Raw genomic sequence first — 12,769 nt, 5'->3', positions numbered from 1 at the left:
AAAAATTGCGATGCATTCGAAATAACTGTACATGTTCCATCACCAGAATGGCTTTCCTATTTTGGCTTGATTTTTAACCTAGATCATCTGATTATTTATCCATCGAATACTGGGATAATTGAGATCAAGCCACCCTTTCTGAAACCGGTTAGTCTAGGTGAAGTGAAATCTGCCATGGGAAGATGTCTGAAAGGGAAGGCACTGGGCCCCGATGGGGTGCCTGTAGATGCCTATCTGACATATATTGATCTATGGTCCCCTATTACGACCCAAGTTTTTTTGAGTGCGTCAAAGGGATATATCCTAACATCATGGACCGAAAGCATAATTGTTCCTATTTTTAAAAAGGGGAATAGAGGTGACGCTAAAGGTTACCGACCTATTTCCCTTCTAGACACCTCTGTTAAATTATTAGGGAGAGTACTCCTAGAAAGATTAGAGGTATGGGCAACTGACAATCCTATACTTACAGAGGCCCAACTGGGATTAAGACCTGGGGTTGGCACCTTATAACAATGTATAAATCTTAATTTAATAATAAGTAAATACACAATATCAAAAAAGGGTCATGTGTTTGTCTGTTTTGCAGATCTTAGCACCACTTTTGACTTGGTGAACCATGCAAAGCTGTGGAAAGTCTTAGTAGACCTAGGTGCGCCCCTAGATTTAATAAATTTCTTGGCACAATTGTATAACCATTTAACAGCACGGGTGAGATATGTAAGAAATGGGAGTGTACTTCAGGTTTTAGGATAAGGAGGGGGATACGTCAAGGCTGTGTCTTGCCGCCCTTTCTATTTTCCCTATAAATAAACGTAGTAGATGGCCACCTAAAAAATATGGAAATCAATACCCCTAAAATAGGGGAATGTCCTATCCCTGTCCTTCTATATGCAGATAACGCGGTATTGCTGCAGCGGCTGATGGAGGGTTTTGTAGACTTTATGGAGGCAAGAGATATGCCACTGAATATGAATAAATCTGTTGTAATGACTTGTGGACAGGGAAAGGCCAGAAAGAAAACTTATTTTATCAAGGGTCATAAATGCGAAGAGCTGAACAGATTTACATAGCTGGGTGTCCAGTTTTTCAATATGGGCCATTGGAAACAACATTTAGAAATGATCAAGATTAAGTATATTAGGGCAACAGAGGCTGTCTTTAGATTTTCAAATAAAATTGGTACTAAACCCCTTAAGGAAATGCTGCAAATTTACAAAAGCAAATCAATGAGCAGCATTACGTATGGTTCGGCACTCTGGGGCCTAACGCCCGAGATCCATTCATTACAAGTATTAGAGAACAAATTCCTCTGTAGACTACTTGCAGTGCCAAATACTACCTCCACACTAATGGTACATAGGGAACTGGGCTGCTCTTATGTGGAAGACCTCATATATACCAATGCCTTATTGGCTTGGCATCTGGTCTAAAGAAGGGACTCAATTTACCCAAAAGATTATCAAAGACTGCCTCACATTAGAATATCGGGATAGAATCCCATGGTTCACGCACCTAAACGTTTTGCTGGAAGGCATAAATCTAGCACCAAATTTAGATGATCCAGGTATTATACTCCAATTTAGAAAAAAAGAAGTGAAAAATCAATTAACGGTATGGAGGGATAGCGATAGAGTAAACAGAGAATCTAAGAAACCAACAGTAGCACGTTATATGACTGAAGTCAACAAGGTAATGCTAAATTATCTATTGATGGTTGCAAACACTTAGGATAAATTTTATTTAACTCGGACGCGTTTTACGACGTTGCTTTTTTTAGTAGCTTTTTCAAAAGTGAGGATATGGAGCAAAATCCTACCGAAGTGCCCCTGTGTGGGGCGATTTGCACAATCTACAATGCACTTTATTATATCCTGTAAAGTTTATCATGATATTAGGAAATATTATTTAAGACCTTTATTTGTTATTAACAAACTATTTTATTGTAGAGAAGCTTTTAACTATTTATGTAAATTGGACACCAAAGAGAAATGTGATTCAGTAATAAAATTCATTTTATATGCTATAGATCAAAGGAAAAAAATTACGCACTTAGAAAACCTCTGGTGTGAGTAATGAATAATGGCCTATTTTTTTTGCAGCGAATGTCCTTATCTATTTATTTATCAGTAATGTTTTAAAAATATTTTATTGTACTTTATTATCCCTTTAAAGAGTGTTGTATATCTTTTATGGAGTAAAATCCGAATAAAGATTGAATTGAATTGAATTGACAGCAGCAAACAAAACGTTTACATTTTTACGCATAACACACTCTAGTTGTTGGTCTGCGATCCTCGTTCAAAATTTCCATACACTCAATAGGTAAATTAAGGTAACCACATTCTGTGATTTTAGAAGCTGTATTGCAAGGTTGAGCGATTTTGGGTCTGGATGTCTGATCTGTCCGTGCTGCTGCATGAGAAGTTCTAGCTTCCAGTGAGGAACTTGTGAGAGATCCAGAAGTGTTGTGAACCAAGATTGCCGGGCCCATATGGGCACTACCATTATCATAGTTAGTGATGTCTGTGTGAGTTAGCGAAACAGGAATAGAATGAGGGGGAGAGGTGGAAAAGCGTAGGCAAATATCCCTGAACAGTTCACTCATACGTCATCGCCCTAGGATAGAGGGTGAGGGTACCTTGGGGTAAAGTGTGGGCATTACGCGTTTTCTGCTATGGCAAAAAGGTCTATTTGAGGAGTTTGCCACTTTTGGAAGTATTTTTGAAGGACTTGTGGGTGGAGTTCCCAATTGTGGACTTGTTGATGCATCCTGCTGAGCAGCTCTGTAAAGTCGTTTTCCGTTCCTGGGAGATATTCTGCAATAGGTGAATGTGGTGGTGATGAGCCCATTTCCATATTGTTTGTGCCAGTTGTTATAAGTGGAACGTCGTCCCCTTCCGCCCATTTTTGTAGAAAATATATTGCTGTCATATTGTCCATCCGGACTAGGACAACTTTGTGTGAGAGGTGATGAAGGAATGCTTTTAGGGCTAGAAATACTGCTTGACATTCTAGATAGTTGATGTTCAAGGATGGATGAATGTTATCCCAAAGGCCCTGTACTGTCAGGCCTTGAAGGTGTGCTCACCAGCCTGTCAAGGGTGCATCCGTGGTCATAGCATGGAAGAGGCACAGGGTCTCGAAAAGGCCGCCCTTTGTGAAAGACTGGAGGATATCCACCATTGCAGAGAGCGGTAAGTTTGGCGGTCTAACAACACTAGATCCTGAAGGTGACCCTGTGACTGAGACCACTGACAAGACAAACATTGCTGAAGTGGACGCACGTACATTCTGGCATGTGGGACAATGGCAATGCAGGATGCCATCATCCCTAAAAGACGCATAACAGTTTTGACTGTGGGAGTGTGATCTTGATCGAACTGAGGAAGAAGCTGATGAAAACTTTGCATGCAAGCTGACTTGGAGTGTGCTATCCCCAGTTGCTTATTAAGAGCGGCCCTTAAGTAAGGTTGAATTTGAAGGGGTTGTAGATGAGATTTTAGAAAACTGATTGTAAACCCTAACTTGTGAAGGAGGATTACTGTAATTTGAGTGTTGGATTGGCACTGCGATACTGTGCTGGCTTTGATAAGCCAGTTGTCCAGGTATGGAAAGACATGAATATTTTGTCTTCTGAGGTGCGCTACAATAACTGCTAGGCATTTGGTGAATTCCCTTGGAGCAGCTGTGAGCCCGAAGGGGAGGACTTTGATTTGATAATGTTTTCCCGCGACCACAAATCTTAGATATTTGCGGTCTGTGCAGGGTGGATACGAATGTGGAAATAAGCATCTTTTAGGTCTAGAGCTGTCATGAAATTGTTCTGGTGAAGGTGTGGGATGACGTCCTGAAGAGTGACCATGTGAAAATGTTCTGGAAGAATGTACTGGTTTAGGGGCCTGAGATTCAAAATGGGATTGAGTGACCAATTATTTTTTTGGAATAGGGAAATATAGTGAATACACCCATGTTCTGTGATATTGGGATGGAAACGGTTCTATCGTCCCTTTCAGAAGAAGAGACTGCACCTCTTCTTTGAGAAATACAAGGTGTTCTTGAGACAATCTGTGAGTGGGAGGAGGGATGGTGGGAGGTGTGGAAGTAAGTTCCAAGCAATAACCATGTTGGATAACGGAGAGGACCCACTGTTCTGATGTTATATCTGTATATTGTGGGTAGTAGTATTTAAGATATCCCCCAACTGATGCTATATGTGTTTTTGGCATTTTCAGGTAGTCAATGCTTTGTTGTGGAAGCCGAGCCCCAGGAGCTATTGTTTTTGCCCTGCCTCTAAAATTATTGCTTCTGAATGTACCCCTGAAGGTGCCTCTGGTGTAAGAGCTTTGGCTTGTTTATTTTGGGAGTTGCATGAGCCAGATGTTGTACAGGATTTGAAACCCCCTCTATGCACTGGGCGAAAAAAAAAAAATCCCCTTCGCACTTGGGACTGGAGAGCCCCCATGGCCTTTGCAGTATCAGTGTCTTTTTTAACTTCTCTAATGTAGAGTCAACTTGCGGTCCACATAAGATGTTCTTTGTCAAAAGGTATGTTTAATGCAACTTGCTGAACCTCTGGCTTAAATCCAGAGCATCTAAGCCACGCATGCTTTATTATCGACACCCTAGTATTTATGCCTTTTGCTGCTGTATCGGCAGCACCTTGCGCACACCAAATAGAATTCTTTGCAATTGTTTGACTCTCTAAAACAATTTGCTGGCCAAGCTTACAATGCTCCTCTGGGAAATGTTGGACGAGATCCTGCATTTCATCCCAGTGAGCCCTACTGTACCTAGAGAGTAAGGATTGTGAATTGGCAATATGTCAATGATTTGCAGCTTGCGCAGCGCCTCTCTGGCCAGATGCAGGATTATATTTTTTATCTACCCTAAGTGTTATGATTCTGGAATGAACAGACTCTTGAAAGATGTCAGCCCCATAGCGTCATTCCAGAAAGTATAGGGAGATATTTGGTATCCCTATGCTGGTAAGGGTATCAAACAAGAAATCTTCTTCAATGGGTTCCTTATGTATTGGTACATTATGGTATGCAGAAGGCCTAGCAATAACTTGTTGGTAGCTGGTAGTATCTTCTGGAGTGGAAGGCCTAGCAGGATACAAATCTGGGTCAGTGGTAATGACTGGATCTGGATCATAAGAATCCCAAGGGTCTGGATCTTGTTGTGTGTCCCCTGAGTAGTGTTCTCCAAACAGTGGTCAACCCCGTGGCGTGAAATCTTCCGCTGTTGAAGAGGTGGGAGAATGAGGGGAAGAGATAGGTAGAGGTGAAGCGGTGGGGTGGAGTGGGGAGTGGGGGTTGGAGGTTCGGGTGTGTGGAGGAAGAGCAGGTTTATTTGAGGAGGTAGCCTTCTCCTTAGAAATCTTTTTAGGAGGCGTTGAGGTATTGATTGCCCCCTGAAAAGTTAGCTTCCTTTTAAAAGCTAAAGTAAGTGAAGCCACAGGTCGCCCTGTGCCTTTTTAAATGTATAGTCTGCATTGTCTAGTGTCCATAGTCTCAAGTATAGGCTGAATAGGTGAGAGCGTAAGCCGAGCCGAGCCGAGTCCAAAGGTTCTGAAGCTGCACGGTCTTTATGTTTTGGAACCAAAGTTTTGGGTCGATGGACCTTTTTTTCGGCACCAAACTTGGTTCTGAATACCCTAGGCTCGAAGCAGATACAGTCAGTGTCAAATGTTTCCCCATAGTAGGTTGGACCGAAGTAGATAAGGTCGATGTCGAAGACGAAGCAGTCTTCATCGGTTTCGGAGGCAAGGCAGTAGGCAGGGCAATTCAGACAGTCTTTCCGTGACTGACCATGGCTTGATTGCAGAGGTGATCCGGTGACCTCAGTATGGACTTTTTTCTGTGTTTTTGTGGATGGAGGTGCGGCCACAGTACTCACTGTGCCGTCGTCAGGTCTTGGCTCTCGATGTTTGACTGGATGTCGGAATCCGAATTTTGCATGGAGACGGCTTCTTCTTGATCTGGCTTTTCCTGTACATGCTCTTTCCTGAAAATATCCAGGGTGCCTTCTGGAGATCTGCGTGCGATCACCAACCTGCTAGCTCGTTAAGTCTCGAAGAGTCTTCTTGAATCAAAATGATTGACACACCTCACAAGTAGCCTCTGATGATATGGTGAGAGGCACAGGTTGCACTCCTATGGTGATCGGTGTAAGGCTACTTCGAGTGGCACCGAGGACAGCATCGAAACAGTGCCGTTCCATCAGGATTACATTCTTTTTGACACCATGAGTGTATAAGCCCAAAGGCTGGTCGGGCCCTCCCCGAAGGGTGTGCGGACGAAAACTGGACCTGACAAGATAGAAAAATTGATATGCAAACAGAAACCTCGATTGAAAGTACAATGCTGTTGAATACAGAAAAGACGGGGAGTAAGTCTCGGACCGAAGCAAGTCGAAGACAGAGCGAAAGATTACACGTCCGAACCCAACAGCAGAGAAAAGACATTCTAACAAAGGACTCAATGCCCATGTGCAGTATCACCGAGAAGGAGGAGCCACTCGATCCCGTGACTTGAAAAACACCTTCTTCGAAGAAAAATAACTTGCAACACTTTGGACCCAACAGTAAATGGTAGAACAATGAAGAGTATGTGTATTTACAGCCACACATGCCCTCGATCGCTCATCTTTAAAAAAAAATGTTTAATTATTAAATAGAAAATATTTACACATGTCTGCCTATACATGCACATCGGTGGGCATGCGCACACATAGGTAGCCATCTCTCAATGTGTTTTTTACTTTAATGAAAATCATTTAATGACGGCTGTACAAATGTCCGCATACCTAGGCAAGTACAGACAACTATATCTGAATGGTTTTGTATATTTTAATTACAAAAGCCATTTCCAGATGGCCGCCAATGTGTCCACCTTCATTTGCAAGCATATACAGTCATTTTGTGGTCATTTTTCTCCCCACGTTTTACGCCTGCGTTGATAAAACCAAAATCTTGAAAATTAATGCCAGTTTTTAACTTTGCCAATGCTTGCTTCCGTTTGGTATGTGGCGTATTTAAGGTCCGGAAACAGCACTGCTCCACTGTGTCAGCCTCCACATCATTTGTCCCGTACCAAACTTCTTATACAAACGTCATTGTTTTCTTCCAGTTGGGAGTACAGATGCCCTCAAACGGATCAAAAATGCTTTTGTGTTACAAAACTTGGCACTGTTCCTTAGACATTATCGATGAGTATGATGTTAACAAAATATCACTGATTGGTAACCTTTTTGCTAGAAGCACCGGAATTCCTAAGGAACTCAAAAACGTCCATCACACTGCTCATAAACTTCCAAGACTGAATAGTTCAGAACAAAATACCTCCCCTGAATGATGTCCAAATACAAAGGAGTATGCTTCAAATGCATACTCTTGTACCACTTGGCTGAAGTTTTTTTTAAGGTTCAGATATATGATTATACATTTTGCTGAACTATACTGAAAATACCTTACTGAACTTTATTCAAATGAAGTTTGCAACCCTGATAAAGGCACTGACGTGTGTCCTGAAACCTCAGGACATCTATAGATTTGGTAAAGAAAAAGATGGCACTTAGCAGAAAAGTAGAAAAACGAGAACACTTGCCTCAGTAGGTTTCCCTGGGGAAGTTGGACTCGCGCTCAGAAAGCCACCAGGATTATGGGTCACAGTCACAGTACATTTAGCTTCGTGCTCAAAGAGCTCCTGGTACTGACTGGTCACCCTGTAATGGAAATGGTCAATGTTTGTTATGGAAAATTTAGAAATGCTTGCATTATAAAACTACTTGGTATCATCTTATTTACAGTCTGGAACAACAAGCCATGTATTCATTCAGTAGATTCGGTATAATGCCTTGAATCACAACTCAAATGGAAAAGATTAAGCCTCCGATTTAAAATCAAGAATCCGTTTTTCAATCACATGGATACATATTTCATTTCATCCAGAAATGAATTATTTATGAGAAAATCAATGCAAATACAATGCCAACAGAAGATTTAAAAGCACATCTAACACCAGCTACAAATATTTATCTTGATCTGCTTTAAAAAAATATAGTTTATAAATAGCATAATACATGTGGTCCAGCTTCCCATAAAAGAAAACTCAGAATACTGTATCATATGTGGGTGCCCACCCCATCCCCTAATCCAGTTTTAATAGACAAGTAACCAAATACGTTGGAAAAATCTTACCTCTGAATGTCATTTCTGGAGCCAATGAGAAACCTGTAACAGTACAAAAATATGTTTAGATAGTGCTGCTCGTGTACTAAAACAATACTGCCAGTAATCAATAAACTGCATATAAACAGTGGCATCAGATGTTGGTAAAATATGGTACAATAGAATTCGGGCACTCAAGGAAAAAGCAATGGTGCTTCCAATTATACTTCTGTTCTTTTTCGGTGAACCGTGCAAAAGATTACCACACAAAAAGCAAAACAAAAAGGTAAATTTATTTGAGTGCTTTGTGACCGCCTTGGCAAACAGTGGCCTTTCCAAGATTCCCTTATAATTCTTTCAACCATTTAACTAGTTCAACAACCTCACAATTAATTTGTATTGCTCAAAACATCACATATGGATCATATTCCCAATCAATGCGCCTAATGCTGCACTAAACACTACTTGATTTTGTAAGACCACATGTGACCATCTTTAGGGCAAAAAACTGTTATTTACTTTTCTAACACGAATAAGCCTGAATCATAATGCATGCAAAGCAATCACCCTCAGATGCGTAGCACAATACAGGGAGTGCAGAATTATTAGGCAAGTTGTATTTTTGAGGATTAATTTTATTATTGAACAACAACCATGTTCTCAATGAACCCAAAAAACTCATTAATATCAAAGCTGAATATTTTTGGAAGTAGTTTTTAGTTTGTTTTTAGTTTTAGCTATGTTAGGGGGATATCTGTGTGTGCAGGTGACTATTACTGTGCATAATTATTAGGCAACTTAACAAAAAACAAATATATACCCATTTCAATTATTTATTATTACCAGTGAAACCAATATAACATCTCAACATTCACAAATATACATTTCTGACATTCAAAAACAAAACAAAAACAAATCAGCGACCAATATAGCCACCTTTCTTTACAAGGACACTCAAAAGCCTGCCATCCATGGATTCTGTCAGTGTTTTGATCTGTTCACCATCAACATTGCGTGCAGCAGCAACCACAGCCTCCCAGACACTGTTCAGAGAGGTGTACTGTTTTCCCTCCTTGTAAATCTCACATTTGATGATGGACCACAGGTTCTCAATGGGGTTCAGATCAGGTGAACAAGGAGGCCATGTCATTAGATTTCCTTCTTTTATACCCTTTCTTGCCAGCCACGCTGTGGAGTACTTGGACGCGTGTGATGGAGCATTGTCCTGCATGAAAATCATGTTTTTCTTGAAGGATGCAGACTTCTTCCTGTACCACTGCTTGAAGAAGGTGTCTTCCAGGAACTGGCAGTAGGACTGGGAGTTGAGCTTGACTCCATCCTCAACCCGAAAAGGCCCCACAAGCTCATCTTTGATGATACCAGCCCAAACCAGTACTCCACCTCCACCTTGCTGGCGTCTGAGTCGGACTGGAGCTCTCTGCCCTTTACCAATCCAGCCACGGGCCCATCCATCTGGCCCATCAAGACTCACTCTCATTTCATCAGTCCATAAAACCTTAGAAAAATCAGTCTTGAGATATTTCTTGGCCCAGTCTTGACGTTTCAGCTTGTGTGTCTTGTTCAGTGGTGGTCGTCTTTCAGCCTTTCTTACCTTGGCCATGTCTCTGAGTATTGCACACCTTGTGCTTTTGGGCACTCCAGTGATGTTGCAGCTCTGAAATATGGCCAAACTGGTGGCAAGTGGCATCGTGGCAGCTGCACGCTTGACTTTTCTCAGTTCATGGGCAGTTATTTTGCGCCTTGGTTTTTCCACACGCTTCTTGCGACCCTGTTGACTATTTTGAATGAAACGCTTGATTGTTCGATGATCACGCTTCAGAAGCTTTGCAATTTTAAGAGTGCTGCATCCCTCTGCAAGATATCTCTCTATTTTTTACTTTTCTGAGCCTGTCAAGTCCTTCTTTTGACCCATTTTGCCAAAGGAAAGGAAGTTGCCTAATAATTATGCACACCTGATATAGGGTGTTGATGTCATTAGACCACACCCCTTCTCATTACAGAGATGCACATCACCTAATATGCTTAATTGGTAGTAGGCTTTCGAGCCTATACAGCTTGGAGTAAGACAACATGCATGAAGAGGATGATGTGGTCAAAATACTCATTTGCCTAATAATTCTGCACTCCCTGTACAATTAGAGGTACCAGAGTGCAACTCTCTAATTTGGGGACCTTTTTAGATGGTAAAAAGAGGACACTCCACGGATCAGGCAGGTTGGAGAGTAGTGAGGAATCCTCAGTTAGATGCCCTTCCCGTTGGACCTTGCTGTCAAGGTAGTAGAGCTTCGTGAACGTGTCCACTGATGCCCATTTCACAGCCTGACAAAAGTTGAGAACATGCTCTCTTCATTCCAATGCAGTGGTGGCAGCCTTAGCGCTGGTGGAATGCGTGCACAGGACTTCCTGAGGCCGCTTCTTAGCTATTGTATAGTAAGTCTTCATGCAGAGGACCACGAGTCAGATGTACTAAGTTTAGGAATACAGATTTCCTAATTGTGATTTTCTCCAAATCGCAATTAGGAAATCAGTATTCCGAATGTATGAAACTATTTTGAGTTTCATTAACGATTCGTAGTGGGTTACAAAAGTGACCTAACTTATGCATATTAAGGTGATAGTTCGTAATTTGCAACTCATTAGGAATCACAGCCATCACAGGGGTGGCAAGACCACCAAGTCTGAACTCTTTTTTAATAAAGAAAACTGTTTTTCTCTCTCTTAATGCAGCCCGGTTGCAGTAAAGGAAAACGGGATGTGTTAAAAACAGAAACAAAGCAAGATAATTAAACTTTGAAGTTTCATTTTTTTAGAGTAGTCAGTGGTCATGGGACCAATGACTGCTCTAAAAAATATCAGTTTTCCATTCTCAAACAAGAAGGGATCTCTTCGATACTACTTCCCATTTGCAAATGGGTTACCACCTCCTTCAAGGAGTCGGCAAAATATGAATGTTTTGCAACCGTGATTCGGTCACAAAACATTCATACATCCCTTTCACGCCCCTTCCAAATACCGAATTGCACATAAACATTCTGATTCTGTAACATGCTGCCGAATCACAATTTGTATTTTATACAAAATAGTAGGGAGGCTGCACTGACAGAGCCTGGTTCTCACTCATGCGACAAGCTGAAGTGATTGTGGAAAGGAATACCATCTTCAAAGTAAGACGACGTAATGAGCAGCTATGAATGGGCTCCAATTGGATACACATAAAGAAAGACAGGACCAGGTTAAGATTTCACTGTGGCCTCACAAACAGATTTGGGAGGGAAGATATATGGCAAACCTTTAATAAAACAGATAACAGGTGATACATACTCTGTCCTAAATTACAGGTACCCTTGCAGAGGCAATGCAGGGATGAAATATTTTTTCAAGAAATTACTGCCTCTTTAAGAAATCCTAGAACGAACGCATGCAGGGATGCTCTCCAAATAGTTTGGCTGGGGTCCTTAACAATATTGGTGCATGCTCTCAGAAAAGTCCTCAAGTTGTAAAAATATATTAACCCATTTTTTCCTACAAATAGGAAAATATTTATTTTCACACCTGGAGAAACTTCCCTGCACCAGTCCAGAGAGTATCTGACCTAGAAGAGAAGATGCTGTCCTACCCAGGACTGGAAAACAGCTTCTGCAAGAAGGTCTACTTCTGTGCCCGATGCTGGCAAAATAGTACATTGTACTACTAGCATTATGAAGAGTGTGAAAAATTGGGTTGTTGGTTTACTGGGGTGTGAGCTCTGGTCAACAGCCACAATCCCTTGCAGGGTGAACCACAAAAAGTAGCTAATTTAACTTGTGCTTAACCCTGGGTAGCTAGGCACAGAAAGCAGCCAGGCTAAACTTAAAGGTAATGCAGTACACAAACAGCAACACAGTGAAAACACAACACAATATTAATCCCAAACCAATTTAAAAAAAATAGAGTTAAATGTAATTATTTGACACAAAAATATCAAAATCCAATTAATAGAACCAGCCATGAATTTTAAAATTTAAAGATTCAAAATAGCAAGTCCTCAGTTTTAGAAAATGGCCACCTGGGCATCTTTAGCACCACAACCAAGGGTCCACGAATGGATGGAGACCTCTTGGGAGTTCAAGAATCACTCAGGCTGGGTCCAGGTTTAAGATGGTGGGAGCTTGTTATGTCGCTGTGGCTCAGAACAAGAGACCAGCTAAACTAGCCCTTGGAGTCACTTCTGAAGTCCTGGGTGAAGGTGGTGATGCAGGACTCTAAAGCACAGCTGGCCTCAAACTTCCAAGCAGGCTCCAGGCAGCAAAGCAGTCTTTCAGGTACAGCAGCAGTCTGGCAGAGTGCACAGCAGGCAGTCCTCAGGGTACTTCCGCAGGTCCAGTAGTGAACTGATGAGTACGTCTGAGAGCCAAATTTTCATACCCTGGTGCCATGCTCATAGAAGTTGGGAGAAGTTTACAGAAGAGTTTTCTGAAGTTCCAGGAATTTACTGCTTCACCTGCCCTGGGTCCTAGCTGGCTGCACTGACAATACAGGGTGGTTATGCCTACTGTGTGGTGGCAGAGCCCATCCTATTCAGTTGCATGTGGGGCT

The 12,769-nt window shown here is 41.7% G+C and overlaps 1 protein-coding gene across 7 annotated transcripts in view; it reads right to left on the bottom strand.

Annotated features, from left to right (window-relative positions):
• Positions 1 to 12,769, bottom strand: part of SUPT20H (SPT20 homolog, SAGA complex component) — a 566,651-nt gene that overhangs the window by 227,794 nt on the left and 326,088 nt on the right. For 4 of the 7 annotated variants that reach the window (XM_069205507.1, XM_069205510.1, XM_069205511.1 and 1 more), the window contains 2 exons: positions 8,204 to 8,236; positions 7,607 to 7,728 (listed from right to left, as the gene is read on the bottom strand). In XM_069205507.1, coding sequence (XP_069061608.1) covers positions 7,607 to 7,728; positions 8,204 to 8,236 — 155 coding nt within the window. The remainder of the gene's footprint in view (positions 1 to 7,606; positions 7,729 to 8,203; positions 8,237 to 12,769) is intronic. The other 3 variants (XM_069205513.1, XM_069205509.1, XM_069205512.1) reach the window with 1 other exon arrangement.

The sequence above is a fragment of the Pleurodeles waltl genome, chromosome 8, assembly GCF_031143425.1.
Source record: "Pleurodeles waltl isolate 20211129_DDA chromosome 8, aPleWal1.hap1.20221129, whole genome shotgun sequence".
Lineage (NCBI taxonomy): Eukaryota > Metazoa > Chordata > Amphibia > Caudata > Salamandridae > Pleurodeles > Pleurodeles waltl.
This window is presented reverse-complemented; position numbering and strand designations above follow the sequence as displayed.